Source organism: Octodon degus, unplaced genomic scaffold (genome assembly GCF_000260255.1).
Source record: "Octodon degus isolate 3935 unplaced genomic scaffold, OctDeg1.0 scaffold00126, whole genome shotgun sequence".
Lineage (NCBI taxonomy): Eukaryota > Metazoa > Chordata > Mammalia > Rodentia > Octodontidae > Octodon > Octodon degus.
The window spans coordinates 6,135,786-6,159,996 of record NW_004524702.1 but is presented as its reverse complement, the minus strand read 5'-3'; the positions used below and the strand labels follow the sequence as shown (position 1 = coordinate 6,159,996).

At 46.3% G+C, this 24,211-nt stretch overlaps 1 protein-coding gene across 1 annotated transcript in view; it reads left to right on the top strand.

Annotated features, from left to right (window-relative positions):
• Mcf2l2 (MCF.2 cell line derived transforming sequence-like 2) overlaps positions 1 to 24,211 on the top strand; it is a 196,619-nt gene that overhangs the window by 69,957 nt on the left and 102,451 nt on the right. Inside the window, exons 10-11 of the mRNA XM_023700648.1 lie at positions 7,956 to 8,133; positions 16,359 to 16,450. Coding sequence (XP_023556416.1) covers positions 7,956 to 8,133; positions 16,359 to 16,450 — 270 coding nt within the window. The remainder of the gene's footprint in view (positions 1 to 7,955; positions 8,134 to 16,358; positions 16,451 to 24,211) is intronic.

The window sequence follows — 24,211 nt, the reverse complement described above, 5'->3', positions numbered from 1 at the left end:
ACCAAGGAGTACCAGTTGCTCAGCCCCAAGGAGTTTTACAACCAGTTCGAGCTGATACTCACCCTTGATGTAAAGGTACTGGAGGGTGTTTGGGTCCTGTGGTTGGGGAAGGAGTTGGGGAAGAGGTGAATTTTGCTTGTTGCCTCAGGATGGCCCTGAAAGAGAAACTGATTGGGCTGTGTGAGCCAGCTGGCCTGTGCCTGAGCCCTCAGGTGGCCTCTGCGACTTCTGGGCTGGAATGTCTTGCAAAGATGTCCAAATACCACTCCAGTATCCCCTGCAGCCATTCATTTCTATGCAAATACCCTTGAGCCTGCTCAGGCATGGTGGTGGGCACTGAGGACCCAGCATTGAGCAGAAACGGCCTTGCTTTCCCCCTTCATGATGCTTGCAGTTTAGTGGGACACTCATAAAATAATTACACCCAATGTGTCACAAGCTGAGAGGCATGCTCAGAGGGCAGGAGCCAGCAGGCAAGTGACAGGAGAACTTGACCTGGACTGGAGTCAGAGAAGACCCCTAGAGGGTGATGGGATAGTAGCACTTTCCTAGGCACAAGAACAAGGCTAGAGGAGCCCAGCACAGCGCAAAATCCAAAGGTCAGGGTTGAGTCCAGAGAGCAAGGGACACTGTGTGGGCTGAGGTTAGAGAGGCACAGATGAGGGTGAGTTTTATGGGCCACAGTAGGAAGTGTGGTCCTCATTCTAAGAGCGGGGAAAGCACCGAAGTATTTAAGTGGGGGAATCGCTTCGTTATATTTGCACCTGGAGAAGATGGCTCTCTGTGAAGTCAGCAGGTTCCAGGTGGCACAGCCTCCTCTGAGGTCAGCAGCATCTTGTATGTGCCTCTCCAGCTCGTTTTGGTAATAGACCCTTGCCAGTACCGGATTCACATATTTTCAGGGTTCTATACTTGCGGAGTGGTTAAAAGGAGTTCGACACAGGCATTGCTAATGCCGATACGGACAGGATTTAGGGACTACGACAAAGGATGGTGAGAAACACTGAACCAGCAAGAAGTAGGGAGCATTGACTACTCCTAACCCAGAAAGGCCCAGAGAACTCAAGAAGGACTAACGCTATAACTATAAGAGAGGCCAGCTGTCAGCTGAGGAGATAGTTTGGCGGCGTAAGCACCTGCGTAGCAAACACAAGGTCCCGAGTTCGATCCCTGGTACCACTAAAAAATGGGGGGGGGGCGCAACCAGTGGGGATTTGGGTAGAGAATACTGCTATAGTTTGGACCTAAAATGTCCCCCAGGGGCCCATCTGCTAAAGGTGTGGTCTTTAGCTTTGCACTCAGGGAAGGTGGTGGAAGCCTGGAAGAGGTGGGTCCTGGTGGGAGATTGTAGGCTATTGGGAGCGTGGCCTTGACAGGGATCTTGGGCCCCAGCCCCTGCTCTTCCTTTATCTCACTATGAGGTGTGCGGGATGCCCCACCACACTTCCCACCAGGATATCCTGCCCGTCCACTGGCTTAAAAGGAATGAGACCAAGTGGTCATGAATGAAGTCTCAAAAATTATGAGCCAAATTAAACCTTTCCTCTTTTTAAGTTGTTCGTCTTAGGTATTTTATTATAGTATGGAAGAGCTAACATAAACATGCACTCCTTTTCTTGTTACCTCTCTCTGATTTGCCAGTGGCACTTTGCACTGGCCCAAACCAACCAAAAGCCCATGAACTCATCTGATAGACTTCTATGAGATGAGCTTCTTGAACACAGAATAGGGCAAGATGTAGTGGAGCAACAAACAGGGGCTATATGGCCAATACAACTTACAGGGTTTTTTAGGCAAATCCTACAGTTTTTCCCTGGACCCAGGTCTAAAACCTTTGCTCCAATGTGACCCAATTGACTTACATTTCAGTTATCTGTTCGAAACGTTTGTCTTGTTCGTGGCTTTGGGAACTGCCCAAGGGCAGGGCTGTGCCCCTTCCCCCATCTTTGTGGCTCTTGCCTCGTGTCCCACCCATGCTAGTGGGACAGCAGGCAGGCAGAGCACCCACACAGGGCTGTAGGGGTGGCTGGCATGGAGATTTATCTCAACAGTACTCTTCTCCTAACTCCGCTGGTGATTCTTGGTCATGAGGTAGGATCTTGGAGAGGGGAGCAGGGTGGGCAGGCTGCTTTCTGCAGGACAGGGACCTTGCCACGTCCCTGCACAGGGGCCAAAGAGAAGGCCGGGCTGCATTGCTGATTATAGCACCAGTAGCTCCGGGTCAGAATTCTTAAGGCGGAGCAGCTAGCTCAGCTTGACCCCCAGCATACATCAGCCCGAGACCTGCTGCTGCTGCAGTTCTGACCACCTGCAGCAAGTAAATCCTGCCTAGTCATGCCCAGTCACCTGCCAGAAAGTGAATAAAACGTAATAAACCACCTTCGAGGAACACGCAGAAGCACCGGTGAGTAGAAGGATGAGAAGGGAAAGAATCGCCATAAATCCTGTCTATAAAGGAAACCAAAGTAGGCCTAGAGCCCACAGCTATGTCTTGCATGTTCCTTCCAAAGACCATGTTGGAATTTAGTCTCTGTTGTGATCCTAGGGAGGGGTGGGGCCACTAACAAGCGATTAGGGCACTGCTCACCTGAGTCCAGTGCGCCCACCCTGGAGAGTTAGTTATTCCAGGTGAAAGGACACAGCTGGCCCCCAGCCTGCCCCTCTTACACACAAGCTCCCCAACCATGCAGCGTCCTCTACCCTGTTGTGACACAGCAGGACAGCCCTCCTCAGGTACCCAGGCATGCTCTAGGACATGGGTTCTAATTGTCTGACTTGAGCCACATATAAAATACATACTATAGTTAATGTCTATCAGTAGCACAACTTCCTTTATTGGTTTTAATACTTTAACTTATTAAGTTATCTTATGAAGGAACACAACCAAGGTTTAATAATTAAGTACGGAAGCCTACATGTCTGTTTAGTAAGCCTGGACACGTGTCTTGTGGGCTACAATGCCCTCGTCCGTGATCGCTGCGCTGTACTCACCAAGCAGCACAAGCACAGGTTACGTCTGCCGCACACAGCTTCAGTTCCACTAAAGGAATATGGGTGGCAGCTTTGGGAGGTGAGGTCCCCGCCACACTGAGTCCCCCACGGGGTCCTGTTATCACCTCTACAGTCAGCGTTCGAGCACGGTGCAATCGAGTCATTAAAACAAAACAAAACAAAAAAAAAAAAAACCCAAAAAAAAAAACACTAAAAATCACATGAGAATGTTAAAACTTTACAATCTTGTGAGGCCACGTTACCAGCTGTCCAGGGCCACCCAGGCCTTGGGTTGGACACAGCTGCTGGAGGACACTGTGCTCCTCAGGTGTGTAAGAAATAACATTCCCAGACCCAAATACTCGTGCTCAAAAAGCAGTCCTCAGGAGATGAGAGTCGGTGGAAAGAAGAGCATTGTTATTCAAGGTCTGGCACCCTGGGAGGATGGGGAGAGCTCGGGTTCCCCCAAAACAAGACTTGGGAGAACTCACACATGTAAAAGGGCTTTTATAGGGAGGGAAAGGGGAGCCGGGCCACTGGGCAGTGGGAGGACCACACATGGGGCAGGGGCTTCTGTCCCCGGGGGTCTGGAACAGCACGGTGGATATTGAGCCCCAGGGCTCGTTCCTCTGGACAAGGACATGGCACCAAGGCTGGCAGCAGTTTACAGGCATGGTGTTCATTGATGCCCCGGACTGGATAATAAGGCAGGACCACACTCATTCTGGTGAGATCTGAAGGCCATCAGATGTCCTGGCTCCTCTAAATCTAGAGGACAGTTACTTAGCAGTTAATATTTTAATTATTTGGGTGCTTTTCTTTAGAACTACTGTACTCAGTCTCAGGCACTGGGTCATAGGTGCAGAAAAGGCATGACTCTTTCCTTCTTTTGGCCTGGAATGTGACTTGAGACTATAAGTTTGAACATCCAGTGGTGTTAGAGAGCGAGTTTTGTCCACTGGCAGTAATGGCTTTGTTTGCCACACTGGTACTCCACACGTCTGGAAAGATCCTACACACGTGGGGATGCTCGGCCTGGTGCAGGCGCAGGTCTGTCTTTACACTAATAGTTCAAAGGGTTACACACTACATGGCCACAGAGTGACCACCAAGGCATTGTTTTCTAAAATTCTCAGTAAGAAAGACAAAACAAAACAGGCCTCTCTGGAGACACGGCTGCCTCTAGAGATGCACGAGATGATCCCGGAACACCTTGTGATGCCGCAAGTGAGGAAGCTTGGGGTGAAACAGCACACAGTGGGGGAAGGTGGGGGCCAATCGGAAGAGCTGTGCTCAGTGGCCAGTGCTGGAAAAGCTTGAGCAAAATGTGAATAAAATGGTATAAGCTTAGAACTTAAAGTATGAAGTATATATCTGTGAATCATATTGATAAAATATGTGATGAAATAAATACATAGGAAAGCAGAGACTCATCTCACAGGCAGAATTCCGGATTATCTGTGTCAGCACTGTGCCCTCAAGCAGGGATTATAATTCCCTGCTCCAGAAGTGTGGGCTGCACATTGTAACTTCTTCCCAAAGAGTATAAAGAAGGGAAATAGGAGAGTAACTATTGGAGAAGCTTCACAGATTGCACCGTACACGGATGATCGAGGTCAGCATCACCAGAGACAAGTCACAGGCATAAGGCACCCTTGATACGATGCAATGGCCGGAGCAGTTTACCCCTGGGCCCTTCCCCTCAAAGTTCTTCGCCCCAGACTAATTGTGAGAACATTAGGTCAGTCCAACTGAGGGCCACTGTACAACCTGCCTGACCACTGTCCTTCACAGTGGTCTTCCACAGTTCAAGACCAGCAAAAACAAGGAAAATCCAGAGACTGTCATAGCTGTCAGAAGACTTGACAATTAATGTAAACTTAATCCTCAGGAGAAAGATTATATTAGGTGAAAACTAAAGAAATACAAAGTATTAACTAATACTGTATCAATATTTGTTCACCAATTTATTGCAATTTATGTATTTTGGTACTGGGAATCGAACTCAGGACCTTGCACTTGCCAGGCAGGCAGTGTGCCACTGAGCTTTCTCCCTAGTGATTCATCAATTTAATAAATATGCAAGGTAAGATGTTAGCCACAGGAGGAGCTGATATGGACTATATGGAAATCCTGTGTACCACTTTGCAATTTTGTCATCAGTCTCCTCTAAATAAATAAAAGTTTTAAAACTGGCCACCTCTTTGTGGATCTGCTGCACTGAAGAGCCAATGACCATCAACCACAACAGAAATTAAACTGCTGTTCTTGGAGCAGCCACTTAGTCACTGTCAGGGGCTCTTCCAGCACTTTCTCTGAAGTGTTACTGTGCACCTTTAGTCCTCATTCACTTTCACTACCACATCCAGAGTATAAAGCCATCTCAGTAACAAACAGCAAAATCTGATTCTTCACATACTCATCAGGTACCCCAGTGCATGCTGGGCACACCGTGCTGCATTCTGGGAAGACAGTGATAAAAGTCACAGTCCTTGTGGTGCCGGTGCTACAGTCTAGTGGAAGACAAACATCTGCCCAGTGCAAAAACATACATCGAGGATGAGACAGTGGGGCATACGGGGGACAAGATGGTTGCCCTGCCTTAGAGAGAGCAGAGTACAAGAGGTGACCCAAAAATATGGTAAATGCTTAACTTTTAAAAATTTTATTACAGTACAAAACATATTGCCATGAATGACCCACAGAATCCTCCCGCTTCTCTCCAGCATTCATCCCGTCATTCTTGCCTCTTCTGAAGCAGTTCTGGGGTCCTCTTCCCTGCGTGTCCTTACGAGGCAAGATAAAGGTTGACGAATGCTGTGCCAAGTGCCATCCAGTGGAAAGACGGGCTTGTAGAAACGTCATAGTGTTCATGTTATTCACTCCATCTGATGCCATGCAATTTCTGACCCTTCTCCCAAGCAAAACTGATCACGGGAAGTAAACATTTTGCATTAATTCAGGACATTGAGGCAGCAACAGCAGTGTAACTAAAGAACCTCAGGAAAGAGGACCTGCAGAGCTGCTTCAGAAAGTGGCAAGAGCCGCGGGCTGCTTTATTTGAAGCAAGAGGCGGTGTTTTGGACAGATTAATGACAATGTGTCCATTACTGTAATAAAGAGTTTCCGAACATGTACACTGCATTTTCCTTATCACCGCTCACATTCCACACAGGAGGAGATGCTGTTAAGTCTTCCAGACTTGCCAGAGTGTTTCAGGGCAGCGGCGGAGGTGGAGCTGGAGCGCAGGGCTTGGGGCTTGAGGCAGAAGGAGCATTTGTAGAACATGCACAGCGGGACACATGAATGTGTTTGGGGGTGAGGGAGACTGGCAGGAGGCGCCGGGTCAAATCACGGGAGCCTAGTGCTCCAGGAAGAGGGATCGGGAATTTGTCCTGATGTCGGTGGGAGCCTCTGCTGGGCTCTGAAACAGGAACATTAAGTGACCAGCAACCCATTTCAGAAAGGTCACTTCCACTGTGATCCTGAGAATGGATTTGCAAGTGAAAAGAGGGAGGAGAAAAGCAGGAAGTACAGTTGCAGGACTTTACCTGAGTTTGGGATTTGGGGGCCTCTTCCGACTCTTCCCACCATCTCCAGAAGTTACGCTGGGGTTTTAAGGAAAAAATGCCAGAGGGCGAAGTGAGCAGGTGTGAGTCACACAGCCCTGGTGGCAGCCTGGTCTGCCTTGCATCTGTCATTGATTCACCCAGTCATGGTTTGTTTTTGTTTTTGTTTTGTTTTGTGAGGCAGTTAACATGCGCCTCCTGGTTTTCTCAAGCTCATCCCTGGGCCGCAGGGCCGGATGGAGGCTTCGATCTCAGGCCTTATCAGCATCCTCCTAAGAGTAGACATTGGTCTCACACTGACATGTGGGGACTATAGCATCTCTGGGGACTTGAACTTGTACCTGTGTTACCAGAACTTTTGCTGCACTGTACAAGGGAGCTTACCGTGCCAGAGGGTGTATTCTCTGTGTGGACCTGTCAAATAGATCCTGATCATCTAGTCTAGGGACCACAAACAGAAGCCTTGTGGGCCAACACTTTGTGCCACCTGGTTTTGCACCTTGTTCTGAGAGAAAGATGAGTTTCCTAGTTGGATCAGCCTCCCAGGGTGTGTGTTAAACCTGCGCATTCAGAATTGGTCATCCAGAGAGCACCCTGTGTGGCTTCTTGTGGCTCAGCTCTTCCAATTCTGGTGGCTCGAATCATCCAGCAGAGATGTCAGAATTGGTGTGACACTTCCGCTGACCCACCAGAGCTGGAAGGACAGCCTGTGACAGAAAGGCCAGGAGAAACAGTCGGTGGAGTGCAGGCCTTGGTAGGACTCTTCTTGTTTCCCTGAGTCTTGGCCCCAAAGCATTTAGTCTATCCGTTCCCTCATATTTCTTCTACATATTGTTTTCCTGCCTAAGCAGAGAGAAGGCATCACCTAGAATAACATGTACATTTGTCTCCTTTTAGTTACAGGTACTTCATAGTTCCCTAGATCCTGCCTGAAAATTTAGCCACTCTGTCCCCTCAGAATATTAAAATTCTTTTCTCCATTGGGGCCTTTATTATTTTGAAATCCTCCTATTTTGAACACTGGCCTGACACTCTTCACCTGTGGCCTGTGACATCCTTTCTGACTACTAATGGGCATGGCTAAGTGAACATTTATCCACTCAGCAAGTGTTGACCGAGAGCCAGCTCCCTGAGGTGGTGGCCAGGCAGTGCCCCAGGAGCGGGAGATATCAGAATGGAAAGGACACTGCGATGGCTCCCAGAGCTGTCAGCTGGGACATACAGACTCTTAGAAGGTTCTAGAACAAAGCAAGACCTACTCTGTGGCTTGCATAAGGATGCCCAGAGGGTCATGGGTGGAAGAAAGAGGGAAAGGTGGAGGGAGGAGGGAATGCCTCGCGGCCTCGGGCTCAGTTGAGCGCCCTGTTCATCCTGCTTTGCTTTTGTTCCTTGCAGGCCAAGGCCCAGAAAGTCCTGCAGAAGCTTGCTGATGTGCAGGAAATATTTCACAAGAGAAAAGAGAGCCTCATGAAGCTGGCAGCCAAGCAGACCCGCCCGGTGCAGCCTGTAGCCCCCCATCCTGAGTCCTCCCCGAAATGGGTGTCACCAAGGCCCAGCCAGCCCTCTGTTTTCGGTAGGTCGTGGTTCCACGGTGCCTTCTCGAGCTGAGATTGCACTTGTCTGAGACGGAAGAGGGTCAGTGCTCTGCCCAGTGTGATTTAAAACAAACTAGAGACATGGCATAGTGCAGGTACTGAACGCTTATAAGTACTGCCGGAGCACTGAGGACCGGAGGCAAGGAGAGGCTCCTGGTCTAGCAGTAGAACTGTACAGGCACGTAAGCAATGTCAGCATGAAATTGAGTCCGTTGAGAGTGGTAGAGGCCTATGATTTATTACCAACAGTGCTAAAATCAGTTCTTTGAAAATATTTGTTAAAGTTTAGTAAGTCCTATGCCAGTCCCACACGGTCTTGGTTACCGTAGCGTAGCTTCTTAGCAAACCTTAGGATCAGGTCTGCAAGTGCTCTTTTTCAAGATTGTTTTGGCTCTTTTAAGAGCTGTTCATCTCCTTATAAACTTCAGAATCACATTTCAGTTTCTGCTAGGATTGGGACTAGGAATGCGCTCAATCTGTGGATCAATTCGGGGATAACTTGTCTTACTGCCGTTGAGTCTTGCAATTGATAGTATGAGGGAATTCTCACCTACCTATGTCATCTTTCGGTTCCCTCAACAATGTCTTAGTCTAGAGTACAAAGGTCTTAAGCATTTCACCCATGGGCAATGGAATGCACTCTGTGTAGCTCACACAAAATGCTTACCCACAAAGCACAAGCCTATAATCTGTGAGTGGGGCCGGCTTCCCTTCTGCTCCAGCCTGTGTGCTTGCTCGCCTTTGCCCTGCTGTAGCAGGACCCACAGTACACTGCCAAGCAGAAGTGGTGAGGAGCGACATTCCTGTCTTTTCCCAGTATTAGGGAAGGAGATCATGCTTCATCTTTAACTGCAAATTTTCCAAATATGGCTTAGGGTCAGATTGAGGAGTTTCCCTTGGATTCCTAGTTTGTTGAGGGTTTTTATCGCACATGATGGCTCACTTGTTCAGAGGCTTTTGGCCTGGAGACAATTGCCGGGCTTTTCTCCATGGAATCCACTGGTAATATATAGTAGAGGACAAGGATTTGTTTTCAAATGATAAAGCAGGTGTATGTTCCTGGTATGAACTACTCTTGGACATGATGTATATGCCATTCAGCATGTGTATTGTGAAGTTGTATTATTAAACACTTATATGCATAATTTTTATGTCTTTCATTTTGTTTTTGTTTGTCTGTCTTTTTGAGACAGTGTCTCACTATGCAGTTCAGGCTGGCCTTGAGCTCACTTTGTAGCCCAGGCTGACCTCGAACTCACAGCACTCTTCCTGCCTCAGCAGGAGGGATTACAGGATGGCTTTCATTTTGTATCTTCCCACTTACCTCTAGTAGTGCACTTTATGCCTGCGATATAAGTCAGAGAAGTGGAGCAGTCAGTCCATCATTGTTTTATACTTAACGTTCACATGAAGCACATTTTTCTTCTTCTGTCTTTATGTTTGCAATGTATTTTTGTAGGAACATATATTTATGTCTTCCTTCTTAATGTATTTTATTCACACCTGGCTTTTGATTGAAGTGTTTAATCTATTTATATATGATATGATTATTGAAATAGTGGAATTCAAAATAACTACTATTTCGTTATTCTCTGTCTCTCTCTCTCCCTCCCTCCCTCCTTCCCTTCTTCCCTCCCTCTCTCCATCCCTCCCTCCCTCCCTCTCTCCATCCCTCCCTCCCTTTTTCCATCCCTCCCTCCCTCTTTATGTCTCTCTGGGTTCTGAACCAAGGTTCTTAGCCCAACTTTAAAACTTTGCTTTTTGAGACAGGGTCTTACTAAATTATAGAGGCTGGGCTCAAACTCCCAATCTCCTACCTCAGCCTCCCGGGCCATGGGTATCACCAGGCTGCGCTGCTGTGCCTGGCTCGGGTAGTTTTTAATGCTTATTTTCCTCTTTTTCTGCCTTTTTTGAGGCCAGCAAATATTTTTTACTGTTCAGTTTTAATTCCTTGATTGGCTTATTAGACTAATTCTTTAGAAATTATCATTTACTTCCTTCATGCGTCATAATCTACCTTGAATTACCATAAATATAGGAAGATTTATGCCCTCACAACTCAAGCTCAGCCTGGGAAAGTTAGCGACTTAGTGGGACCCTGTCTCAAAATATCTGAAAAGAGGCTGGGGATGTAGCTCACTGCAAAGGCGTAGCGTTCATGCCGCAGAACCAAATAATGTAAGTCATACATAAAATAAATTTTAAAGGGGTTGGAAATATAGCTCATATTCTGACATGGAGCTGGTATTAAAATTTGTAGATAGTCGTATATATTTTAATGAAACTAAGAAAGAAGAGACAGACAGACAGACTTCCCCACAGCTTATTTTAGCACCTCACCATCCCTAACGTCCTTTACCCTCCATGCTGATCTGAAGCAGCATCTCGCCATCCCCAGCGTCTCCCCCTGGATAAAGTGCTGTCATTGGCCTCTCTTGCTGGGAGCCTTGTTGGCAGCAGTTTGTTTCAGTTTTTCATTATCTGCAAATTATGGGGTCTCTTGGTAATCCTCCAGTTAGTAAAATTTCTTGTCCTCTGTCTCCCATTGTGTATTCTATGAGTTAGAAGTGATCATTTTCCTCCATTAGTGTATGCTTGCAATATATGTACTACTAGACTCTGTATTAGTGCATGTGTGTGATAAATACACCCATCACAGGGAATTGACATGTATCCCCCCTTCTCCCCTCCCGTTCCCCCATTTCCAGGTGCCCTTCCCACCTCACAGTCTATTTCCCTGCTTTCTCTTGCCCTTTTTTTTTTTTTTTTCTATATCTTTTAGGGAAGGGTCTACAGGGCGTTCAGGGTCTCACTAGTAGATCAGACTCCTAGTGATTCTCCTGTTTACAGCCTTGCAAGTGCTGGGATTACAGGCACATGCCACAATACCCAGTCTCAATCGCAGCCTCAGTGTGGTCTGGGGGTGGGGCCAGCACAGCAGGCCCAGGGATCAAACCCCCGGCCCCTGCACCTGCTTGCAGGTGCTTTAATCCACTGAGCTATTTGGCTGGCCCTTTCTCTCACCCTTTCATTTTGCTCTTTAAATTATGTATATTTTGCTTTCTCATATACATAAACTCATGTGACATTTAGCCTTCTGTGCCTGACATGTCACTCAGCTCTGAGGTCTCAGGAGGCACCCATTTTCCTACAAGGGACTCCAATTTATCTCTATGGCAGAGCTGAGTTCCACTGTATATAAATACCACATTTTCTTTATCCATTATCTGTTGATGACCATATCAGCTGCTTCCGAGACTAAGCCTTTACAAATTATGCTTCTATGAGCAAATTATGCGTGCATCACTGGAATGCGTTGTCTTTTACTGTTGGAGAAGACACCTAGAAGGGGAATATGAGTCAAATGGAATTTCTATTTTTAGCTTTTTGAGGAATCTCCACACTGATTCCCATAGTGACTGTTCTGGTTTACATTCCCACCAGCAGTGTAGAAGGGTTCCTTTTTCCCCAATAAGGTCAAAAGCATTTTTTGTCTTTTAAGTCCTAATGATGGTCATTCTTTCTGGAGTAAGATGGAACCTCGGTGTTGTTTTGATTTCTTTTCTTTTTCTTTCTTTTTTTTTTTTTTTTTTGGCAGAACCGGGGATTGAACTCAGGCCCTTGCACTTGCCACACAACTGCTTATTCTGCTGAGCCATCTCCCCGCCCCTTTTTTATTTTTTGTTTCGTTTTGATTTCTATTTCCCTAATACCCAAAGATGCTGAACATTGACTGTGTGTACTTCTCTTTTTGAGTAGTGTCTGTTCATTTCAACTGCTCTTTTTCTGGTTGGGTCTTTCAATTTAGGGGGAGCCTAATTTGGGGGGGATTCTTTATTCTAGATATTAGTCTTCTGCATAAGGAATAGCTGGCAAAAAAAAAAAGTAATTTTCTTTTTTTTAAATTTTTATTTGTGTGTGTGTGTGTGTGTGTGTGTGTGTGTGGCCAGCTCAGCCCACCAGGGGGCGGGGCTGGCTGGCATGTGGTGCTGGGGGATTGAACCGCGGTCCCTGTTCTTTGCTAAGCTTGTTCTAAGTAGGTGCTTTAGACCACTGAGCCATCTCACCAGTCCCAGTAATCTTCTTTCTGTAGGTTTTTCTCCACCCTGTTGGTTTTTTCCTATGCATTTAGATGCTTTTTAACTTGATGTATTCCCATTTGCTGATTGCTAGTGTTGTCTTTTGGCACTTGGAGTTCATTCACAAAGTTCTTGCCTAGACTTCTGTTAAGAATTTTCATCTGCTTTATGTTGCAGCAGACTGAGTGTTTCTGTTTCTATGTCTAGGTCTTTGATCTGTTTTGACTTCATTCTGGTACAAAAGAAGACATGCAGATCTAGATTCGTTCTTTCATATGTGGATAACGAGTTTTCCTAACACTGTTTGTTAAAGAGGCTACCTTTCCTCCAGCATATGTTTTTTCACTCCTTAATCAAAAGTCGTATGGCTGGAAGTACCTGAGGTTGTTTGTGTCCTCAGCCCTGTTGCTTTGAGCCATGTGTCCATTTTTGTGCCTTACTGCGCTGTTTTTTCTTTTAACCACCATAGCTTTTTTTTTTTTTACATTTATTGTGTGTGTGTGTGGCCAGCTCAGCCCACCAGGGGATGGGGATGGCTGGCATGTGGTGTTGGGGGATTGAACCGCGGTCCCTGTGCTTTGCTAAGCTTGTTCCAAGTAGGTGCTTTAGACCACTGAGCCATCTCTCCAGCCCCACCATAGCTTTGTGATACAACTTGAAATCTAGGATTGTGATGCCTCCTGCTTCGCTGTAGGTGCCCAGGACTGCTTTTGCTATTCTGGGTCTCTTCTGGTTCCATATAAGTTTTAGGACTATTTTTTATGATTCTGAGAAGAACCATGTTCAACTGGGGAGATGGCTCAGTGGAATAAGCGCTTCCCTGGCAAGTGCAAGGGTCTGAGTTCAATCCCTGGTTCTGCCAAAAAAAAAAAAAAAGAAGAAGAAGAAGAAGAAGAAGAAGAACCATGTTAATATTTTGATTGCAATTGCATTAAGTCTATGTATCATTTTTGGTGATGTGGCCACTTTGACAATATTGGCTCTGGCTATCCAGGATAAGGAAATGTCTTTCTGTTTTCTCTTGTCCCCTTCAATCTGTTTGCAGAGAGCTACACTTTTTTTGTATTTAGCACAGGGTCTCACTACGTAGATCAGACTCACTGCTCCCCCTGTTGTCATCCTCCCAAGCGCTGGGATTACAGGCACACCAGTCTCGATCGCTGTCTCAGCACACCCCGGTGGTGGGACCGGCACAGCATACCAGGGATGGAAGAGAGCTACACTTTTTGTTATAGAGGTCTTCCACTCCTTTGGTTAGGTTGATTTATAGTACTCAGTTTTCTAACCTATTGTGAATAGTGTTGTTTTCCTAATTTCTTTCTCCATGGTTCATGGTTGGTACATAGGAACACTACTGATTTTTGTGTACTGATTCTATGACCTGCTGAACTTATTCTTGGAGGCTTGGGGTGGAGTCTTCAGGATCTTCTTTGTAGCGGATCACATCATCAGTGAGTAAGGTAGTTTGACTTCTCCCTTTCCTTATGTATCTCTTTTATTTCTTTCTCTTTCCTGATTGCTCTGGCTAATGCGTCAAGTGCTACAATGAACATAATGGTGACAGTGGGCCAGCTTATCTTATTCCTTATAGAAATAATCCTTGATAGCAGTGTACTGTACTTCTTTTCTGAAATTTTCTATGAAAACACACTGTCCCTTGTGTACACATACACGTACACACTTAGACATATTTGCACATCCTAGCACAGACACACACACACACGCACACACACACACACACACACCCTTCTTGGATCACGGGGGACAGGCCTGGGTTCTCCTGGCCGCTCATCCTTCCTCTAACTAAATTATGTTCATGTCTCTGACTTGGCCTCTTTCACGCCTTCAAGATACCTGCCTGTTACCAGTGAAGCAGGAACTATAGTTTGTTTTTCAGCTTTTCAGATGTGAGACTCACAAGACTAAGGACCTTCCCAAGTTAAACAGATCTTTGTGTCTGAACAACTTGTCGTTACCTTGGGGCAGGCCACCAGCTCATTTTGTAGAACAATTCTACACTTCTGTTTATGGCCAGGAACCCGAGGTGTGGACTCAGGCAGGGCATTTCCGGGACTCGCAAACACAGCGGTCTGATTGCTCAGGAACCGAGTCTGTGCCAAGGTGGGCAGGGTACTTCCCCAGTGTAGAGAAGTGGCCAGAAGGAACTTAGAGACCCGAGCTGCCTGCCCAGCTGGGATTCCTGCCAGGTGCTGCCTTGAGCCCAGCATTTAACATCTCTACAGTGTATAACAACTGTGGAAATGTGTCTGATGCCACATGTGTGTAGCGACAACTAGAACGTGTTGCATTCTTCAATGATTTACACACTGCACATGCACTAACGCACACCGCCTAAAGAACATCCCCCTGCGTAGGTTTTCTCATTATTTCCCACTTTGCAGATGGAGAAACTAAGGCACAGAAGTTGCTACGCTCGCGTGTTTTATGCACAGAAGAGCAAGATGTGGATGCTGGCGGTGTGGTTTTTGCAGCCTTCCTTTCCTTTGCTTTACCTGTAGTGCCTGTTAGTCACAAGTGTCACCCATTATGGGGTGATGTGTTGGTAGCATCCGATTATAACGCCTGAAAGAGCTCACTTTACAGAGATCCCGCTGAGAGCGAGGGTCCCGTGTGTTAGCCCATGTCATTAGGCAGCTGCTGAGTCTCGGGAGAATTCTATGCACACGGGTGATGGCAGCAACACTGACTCAGAATGCCCCTGCCTTCCGTGCTTGTAACCTTCACCCCCAACACCGAGAAAACTGGCAGAGCATGTTAGGAAGCCACAAGACCTCAGGGCTCCTCAGGGCTCCCCAAGTTCCAGTCTTACTACCAGTCTTACCTGGAGGAAGGGTGTCCCTCAGCTGTCTGAGAGCCCTGCACAGGAAACAGAGGGACAGGGTGACTGAGAGAAGAGAGCAAAAGCAAGACAGCCCAGGCCCCTCCTGCCACCACTAACAGATGCTACTACACTGTCATCCCAGCCACTAGTAAGTGCGTACCCATCAGTTCTGGGGTCCAACCACAGTACCATCCGGCTAGGGCAGTCACGGACATCACAGTATGACTGGGGGGAGGGGGAGTATGTTAAAGAAGACTATAAGGAAATATACCAAATGATTGTGTCTAAGTGGTCAGATTTTAGCATTTTTCGAATTTTCCATAACAAGCACAAATTCATCACTTTCAATATGGAAAGATATATTTAACTTCTAATCCAAGCACAGTGTTGAGCGCAGCCACAGACAAATTATGCCTGCTGAAATAGCAGTGAAAGAAGCATCTGGCAGCTCGTACCATCATGGGGGACTTTGAGAGGACAGCAGCCATCTAGTTAGGCCTTAAGACTAGGAATGATGTCAGGTGTAGTGGCGCAGCCCGTAACATCAGCTCTCAGGAGGCTGAGACAGGGGCATCACTGTGAGTTCGAGGCTGACCTGGGCCACAAAATGAGTTCAAGGCCAGCCTGAACCATCTAGCAGAACCCTGTCTCAAAAAGAAAAAAAGACTGGGAATGATAGAAACTCTGTTGGTTTTACCACATCAAGTTTACTGTCTGTTGTGGTTTGGTGCTTCACATGGGGTGGGTGTGACTTTCGTCTCTGGCGCAGATGTCAAGGCCCCTGGGATCGGGGGTGCTATTTCTTTTCTTTTTATTCATTTATTTATTTATTTTATCATTTATTTATGTAATTGGTACAGGGTCTCACAGCTCGAACTCGTAGTAATTCTCTGGTCTCAACCTCCCCAGCTCTGGGATTGCAGGCGTGGGCCCCCATGCCTGGTTTCCTTACCATGCCTGGTTTCCGTGGCCCGCTCAGCATGCCCAGGGTTGGGGCCAGGACCAGCACAGCATGCAGTACCAAGGATTAAAGCTAGGACCTTGCACTTGCCAGGCAGGTGCTTAGACCGCTGAGTTATCTCCCTGTCCTCTTTTCTGCCTCTCTCCTTTATCCCCTATTTCATCCCCTACCTAGGAAATCACTACAGAAGCTCAGTTCAGCTTTGTCAGTCAAGCGCACCGACGCAGCGGTCCAATGACTTGTCCACGTCAGCAGGTGCTCTGAGCTGTGAGTGATGCATCCAATAGCCAAACTAAGGGCATGTTCTCTCTGTCCCTGCAGCCGCTCCGCAAAGATCGGCTGAGGAACCTGCTCTGGAGACAGATGTGGCCGCCCCAGAAAAGGAAGATGATGAGATGAAACTTGAAGTGAAGGTAACATCACCTTGTACAGATAGAAATGTCTGATATGAGAGCTCACTGCTGTCATTACCAGGAAATCAGCCAGTCGTGTTCCCTACCACGCCCTGAAGATGTGTCCATGATGGTGTGTAGCACGGACCAGGGCTTTTAAGAGCTCAAGGAGGATGTGTTCTTCTTTTTCTTTCTTTTTAATTGCAACTAGAAATGAATGCCACTTAATCATGCACATGACTGCTGGTAGTCATGTTTGATTGAGGAAAAAGTCATTTTATTCATCCCTATAATCTGACTCATAATTAAGGTTGGGAAAGCAGTGTGTACTAAAAGAGCACAAATGTTGCTTAGATACACACACAAGCATACGCACACAACGAACTCTGAATAAGCTCAGTGGATTATGCCAGTATGAATTTCTTGCTATTACACTATGATTGTGTAAGATGCTAACATTGGAGGAGGTGGGGGAAGGGCATGTGAGGCTTCCCTGTGTGTTTCTTTGCTGCCTCATGTGACTATATAATTATTTCAAAATAAAAGAAGTACCAGCTTTGGAATCAGGCAGACTTAGAGCCACGTCCCTTCTCTGAGCCTCAGTTTCAGCGCCTCCCCTCTCCACACCCTACTACCTGACAACTTAGCAAATTAGTGAGAACCTGTCTCAAAAATAAAAAATAAATTTAAATAAACAGCTAAAGATGTCTCTCTGTGGGAAGGTTCTGGGCCTAATCCCCATCGCTGAAAAACAAAGCACACCACAGCAACAAAAGACAGCTTTTGACACCCAAGACTGTTTCAAATCTCAAATGGAAATTGAAAAATTCCCTGACACTATCTAGCTGTAAACAAGCAGTGTGTTTACAAACCCAATTAAAATGAATTATGATGGAAAATAGTGTTCAATTTTTTAAAAATTTGATTACAGTAGGAGACATTGCCATTAATCCCTGTCAGACCCCCACCTCGTTTCAAGCACACTCCTCCCACCATTCCTCCCCTTCCTGAAGCAGCTCTAGAGGGCCTTCTCTGTGAGGGTCTTCATTTGCGCTGTCGTGGCTTCCTCCGTGTCCCTCCCATGGTCACTTTGACTTTGCCAAAGAACCAGAAGTTACGAGGTCCCGAATCTGGTGAGCGGGGTGGCGGAGGACACATTGTGATGTCTCTATCAGCCCCTTTCCGCTAGGTGGTACTCAGCTGTAGCAGCCACCGTATTTTTATCACACTCCCTAAAGCCTTCCAGAAGTGCTTCAAAGAGCAGCGAGAACAGTGGGATGAGTGCGTTCAAGGAGAGGAAGACAGTGTTGGAAGCATTAACGGCCACGTGTCTCTTGCTGTCATTTGTCCTACATAGATGCATTCCCTGTGTGTGTATTTTGATCGCCTCTTGAGTGCGGATGCCCCGCGATCCAGGAACAGTTCCTTCCCCCACATCCCCGAAAACCCACCATCCAGCCAGACCGGGCTCTGGGCTCAGCAGGCCATGAGCTCAGCGGCGCTTCAGCAACATGGGATCCATCCGCTGCACAGAAGCCACCAGCTCCACGCCCAGCAGGAGCCGGGCAGAGAGCAAGTCAGGATTGAGTCCTGGCAGATTGCTTAGAGAGAGAGGAAGCTGCATCTGTCTGTCAACTTGTTAGTCACCCTCTTGAACTCAGGACAGATTAGGATATTTTCAGTATATTCTGTGATTGGAGCAGTTGCATCACCGTGTCTTCTGACATTGGGAAACCATTCGCAATTTCATGCCGCATGATCAGCCATGGAGCAAAGGAAGTAGTAATCTTTTGAAATGGGCAAAGCTAATGCAACTGTACCTGACTAGAAACTCATGATGTGCACGGAGTCATTAAGTAACACTCAAAAGGTTTCACTGCGGTCATCTTCAAAACCAAACAAGGAGGGCCGGTGACATAACTCAGCAGACCAAGCACCTGCCTGGCAAGCTCAGGGATGGGGGTTTGATTCCCCAGCACCAGCTGTAATCCCAGCTGGGGAGGCTGAAAACAGGAGGATCACTAAGAGTCCAAGCTACGTAGTGAGATGCTGTACCAAATACTTTTTTAAAAAAGTGGGCCTGTCCTGTGCTGTACCTGGGTCTTAGGAAAAACATCATGTCTGAAGGCGAGGATGCGTCCTTTGCACCAAATCCCAGATCTGGCCCCTGAGCTCATATGCTCTCACCCTTAATTCATGGCAGGCTTTTAGCCCGATTCCCATCGTGGGCCTCACTTGAGTCATCTTCAGACAACATATTGATGGCCTGCACACTCTAGACAATGCCATGAGAATTTTAAGCACATGGAAGCTCTCTATAAAAACAATTCAAATTGGAGTTAATTAGTTCAGTAATTATGAATGGTAAATATGAAATCTGTTCTTTTATTTGTTGTACAAAATAGGTAAGTAGGGATAGGTCCCGAATCAGAGGCCTATGGACTTGGAAGGCATTGAGGAGGGACCAAGGGGCACTGACCCCTGGGCTTCTGGTCCCTTCCTTCCCCTGCTGTACTGCTTATGTGATGCAGCCGCCATGGGCAACCCATCCTCCTGCAAGGCTGCCAGCTCTGCCTGCAGACAATTCACATTGAAGTGAGCGCAGCACGCATCGAAAGTCACGCTTCTGTGCTTTCATTGTTTCTCTCCTTCCTGTTGACTCGCCTGTGTGTTTAATGAAGGGCTTTTCCTGCAACTGCATGTATGTTAACAGTCAAGGTGGTGGAGGAAACAGGATAGGAACTCCGGTTTATAAAGACCATGGCAAGAAGAAGACATAAAAAAAACATAAAACCATGAACAACGTGAATAGGAAGAAAGTGGATTATGCACAAAATCTCAAGATCCTAGACAAAAAAGTTAATTTAGGACCAATATATGTGATTTGTGTTTTATAAGCTGGGCTGTATTACCAGGGAATTGTTATTTTAAACTATAAGGAGACTAACAAGGAGGGGAAAGGTGTAGGTTCATGTTTGTGTGGACCAGAGGTACTTAAAGGGGACCAAAGCTGGTGATGAACACCAAAGGCGATGATGGACAGATGACCGGGGTGGGCGGAGCATGGCTCTGGCTCTAAGCAGCAGCTCTGCTACCCTCTTGGCCTTTGACCTAGAACTGGAATATGAAATGACTCCCCAGCCAGCGCAGCAGACTGAGTCATCTGTTACGATGCTCCGTCTCACCCTGAAGAGTAAATACCTAGAGAAAAAATAGCTGTGAACCAAAACCGTTCATGCCGGCTACTAGATTCTCTGCTGCTGCTTCCTATCTACAAGTAAGAACCTGGCGTGGTGGGCCAGTGCCCAGCGGAACCACAAGGACACTCGCAGTGGAGCCAGCCTTGCTGCACCAGTTCTTGATACAGGACAAGCCAAAACTGATTAAGGTGGCTGAGATTGTCCCCAGGGCATCTGGCAATGGTGCCACTGTGTGCCAGCCTTTCTGGGAAAGCCCAGAGGTGGGAGAGACTCGTTGTGGTTCCTGGCAATGATGCAGCTGTTTCTCGATCTTTATACCACGCCAGGATGCTGACAGCATGTGTCGCCGGGGCAGTGTTCCCTGGCTGTCACACCACAGCCTCTTCTGGGGACAAATGCCAGAAGCGGATGAGAACTCCTCTTTCCTAAGTTAGACCCAGAGGGTAAGAGGAAGAGCGAACAAAAGGAAGTTCTGCACACCGGTCCAAACTCACAGTAGCAGCGGCTTTTCCGGGCTTCTGAGCCAAAAGGCTCTCCCATCTAGAAACATGTGGATATTGTAAATCAGAGGCCAGAGGGAAGGGAAACGTGAGAGGAGTGTTGCCAGCCCTGACAAAGGCCAGAGATTATGCCGGCCGCAGGGACCTGCCTCCTCCCTCCCTCAGAAACTGTGAGGGGGACAAAGTTGCCGGTGTTTTGTCAGTGGTGCTGCTGAGACTATAATAAGTTATAGTTCCCTAAGAAAACTAGAAAATAGCAGGGCTGGGACTTAAAACTAGTGGTTTATTAACCTAGCTGTTTATTTTTTTCCCTAACCTGAATTTACCTCTTTGATTATACTTAATCTACTAAACCTGCAGTTCACTTAGCCTCACACACCCTAAATCTCTCTTCGGCAAGATAAAGATTAACAAATACTAGCAACTTCATGGGTGGTTAATTCAATGTGAAACACATGAAAAGCACCTAGTGGGAGGAGGGTGCCTGACACAGACCAGGTTCTTAGTAGGTTTTAATTCTTCTTTAATCCTATGTCTGTAGACAGAATAGTCTGGGTAAAAACCGAAAAGACACTGAAGGAAGATGAGCTTCAGGCCTTAAATGGGATTCTTCTAGTATCTGAACCATTTTGCCAAAGGATACAAGATCAAAGGAGGTAACTCACTCCTCGTCTTCTCACCGCTGTGACTCCCACAGCTGGTATGCAAGTTGCCTGTCTACAGGGTGACTGCCTCGATTGCGAGCATGTCTCCACACCTGCCTTCTTGGGCCAGAGCCGGCAGGAGGCCGCCAGAGGCAGCTGGCGACCAGGCCTCTGCAGTTTCCAGGCTGAAGATTCTCCACGTTTTGTGAGCCCCACACTTTGGAGATGCTCCATAATGCAGGTTCCCAGGCACTACCATAAAAATTTCAAATCAAGGAGGTGTGGTTTTAGGTGCAGGAACCTGAATTCTTCACTTGGATATTTGGGACAAGGATCACACTTCTCTCTCACACTGCTGCATTCAGAGGTCATGGAGGCTTGGGATAAAGGAGAACTCAGTAGCTTGGATCTGGTCTCGTGGGGGTAGTGTAGACTTCAGTGTTTAGAGGAGCCAAGTGGTGATTATATTAAATATGAGAATTTATGTTTACTGAGGAAGCTGAATAAGAAAAAAGACAGAATACCATTAAGATCTGTGGCCTTGACCTTTGCCCCATAAAACTTGACATGGCTATAATATTTGATAGGTCTTAATTGGGGTGCTTATTTAGATCAATTTACTATATTTTAGGGCATCTGTAGTGTATCCTATGAGAATTATTTTATTATTGAGCCTAAACTGAGGAAACTTGTATGTTCCATGAGAGAAAGACATATATACATAATTTATAACATAAAGCACAGGGGCCAGGGAGATAGCTCAGTAGAATAAGTGCTTGCCTGGCAAGCTCAAGGGCTGGAGTTCAATCCCTGGTTCCACCCCAAAAAAAAATGGAGAAGAAAGGGTAGACTTTCAACTCTCCATTAAAGAACAAATGCCACCTTGAAAGGTCAGTAAGGCACAGAAGAGCACTCCAGATGAGAGAAGATACGAAGCCTCAGAAGTCTGAGGCCCATTGGCACTGCTGGGAATGGTTCAAGCATGTTAGGGAAGATAGGCTACTGAAGATTGTGCGAGGACTGTTCACAGGAGGAGGGCATGGGCCTGTCAGGGAGGTGACTGTGGCAGATGGTGCTGAACAGCTGAAGGTGAGACCAACAGTGAGAGCCTGTGGACAGCAGTGGGAAAAAGGAAGATGGACAGAAAACACATGCACTGACCAAGTGTTTTTGATGTCACCTGGGACACTAAACTTGAAGAAAAAATGTGGCAAATGAGGGAGTAGGAGGAGACAGCGGAGGTAAGGTGAGAGCATAGGAGGGGCAGAGGGAAGGTATTGACAAGAACTTGAGGTCGCCATCTTGAGTCCTCATGGGATGGATTTGTGGGCCAGGGTAAAGGACTCCAGGGGAGCAGTAGGATTTATAAAGGCTGAGTTCATAAGATCTCAGGAATCTGTGACAGCAACCTGTATTCCATCTCTATGTCCTGTGGCTGATGCTGCCCTATGACCGCAGCCCTCCCTACACCACTGGTACCAGACAAGTCGACCCAGTGGCCTTGCAGCTATGTGTGAACCAGTGGTGAACAAGCTTAGGTCCCTGCTTTGCCAAGCCAAACTCTGGCCTGATAAGACACTTTTCTGATTTGCAATTTTATTTTATGAGTTCAGATTTACAAACATAAAAATAAAATTACACTGGAATTTGTGCACTGAGATTAACAATCCCATGAAATGAAGAGCCTGAGAAACTTCGGGACACATGGCAACCTCTTTTCAACGTCCTCAGTGCACTTGTGTACTTTCTTGGCTTGGGAATGGGGATATCATGTGACACATCCCTCACTTTCTGGTATTTTAAAGAGAATTATAGATGTACGAATTTGTGTAAATACAGTGTTTGCAGTCAATTTAAGAAGATACTTTCCCTATTAAGAAAAATTCACAAATAGTTTTGATTAGTCTAGCCTATAAAAGCTGATTTAGTGGGTAAGAAAATTGAGCTAATTAGTAACAAAACAAAGTAGAAAATCGAAGATCTTAGATATGAGACCCTGGGGGAAAAATTTGAAATAAATGAAGTTTTATCTCTCTCTAAACATTTCCAAAAATCTTGGGACCATGTAGGCCTGTTCCGCAAAGCTGCCCTCCCCTTCACTGAGTCCCTTGAGTCGATAAAATGTCCTGAGTCCTTCCTGTCCCTTGCTCTGGCCTAGAAGTCCCCAGCCCTGAAGCTGAGGGTTCTGGAGGCTGCAGATGGTCTGAATGCACCAGGCCATAGCAAGGCAACTGCAGACCCTGTCCTCTCCTGGAAGAACTTGTCGCTGACATGGGGACTCACTGCCCAGGTATCCAAAGGAACCTTGAAGCAGTGGCTTTTTCAGGCAGTAGCAGTGGAAAGATAGGAAAACCTCTGGAAAGAGCAGTGAAGTGGAGCCAGCAGGGCCGTCCCAGCAGCTTCTCTGAGGATGTTCTGTGGTACAAAGGGGCAGCTAAGGCTCTAGGGGGATCTCACAGAACAACAGGACCCCGACTAGAGGTGGCCCACCTTGGAAAGTTTCCCTGTCTGCCCTCCAATCCCATGTGACAAAATTCTGATAATTTTACATCAGTCCTTACTTGACATACTCATTTTATCCCTCATTTTAATGATTGATTTACATAATTAATCATTTAATTTACGATGCCAGGAAATGCTTAGGCTTTAGTACGTGTCACTGTGTGCTTTCAATGAAGAGGGTGATGCGGGCCCTTCATATCGGACTCTTCCCTTTCGCAAGATGAGGTCTGATTGTGTGTCTCTTAAGAAATGTGACTATACGGCAAATAATACCTCCATCTTAAATTAGCAGAGATTGCTAATTATTGCTTTTAAAAAGTTGGAATTGATGTCCCTTGCCACACATTCCTGACGTCATACAGTAAAGTCACCTAACTTCAGGAGACAGCTAATTCAATTTCAGTCCAAGGTTGCTGTCTCCTTTTAGGGAAAAAAAAAAAAAAAAAAGAATTTTAATCAAATTAGCTATTGATACTTTTCCAAATACACATTTAAAAGGATTCATATGTTCTTCAGAGGAGTTAAAGTACAAGTTCTTGGGGGTTTTTTCCATAATTTTATTGAGAAACAAATAGCAATGAGATAGTTTCAAATCGAATTGGTAGGACAGTTTCAATAATTAACACATTGCATACTGTCTTCTTAGTGTTTATTTGTTGTACAGGATGCAGATATGATGTCCTTTTTACAAACACTATTAGAACAAATCCCTCTATTCACTGAATTAAGAGATTGTAGCTATTCTGTATTCTATTTGCTAGGATTTTATTGAGGATTTTTGCATCTATATTCATGAGGGAGGTTGGCCTGTAGTTCTCTTTCTTAGTTGCGTCTTTCCCTGGTTTTGGTATCAGTATAATACTTGCCTCCAGGAATGATTTTGGGAGGATTGATTCCTTTTCAATTTCATGAAGAGTTTGAGGACTATAGGGACTA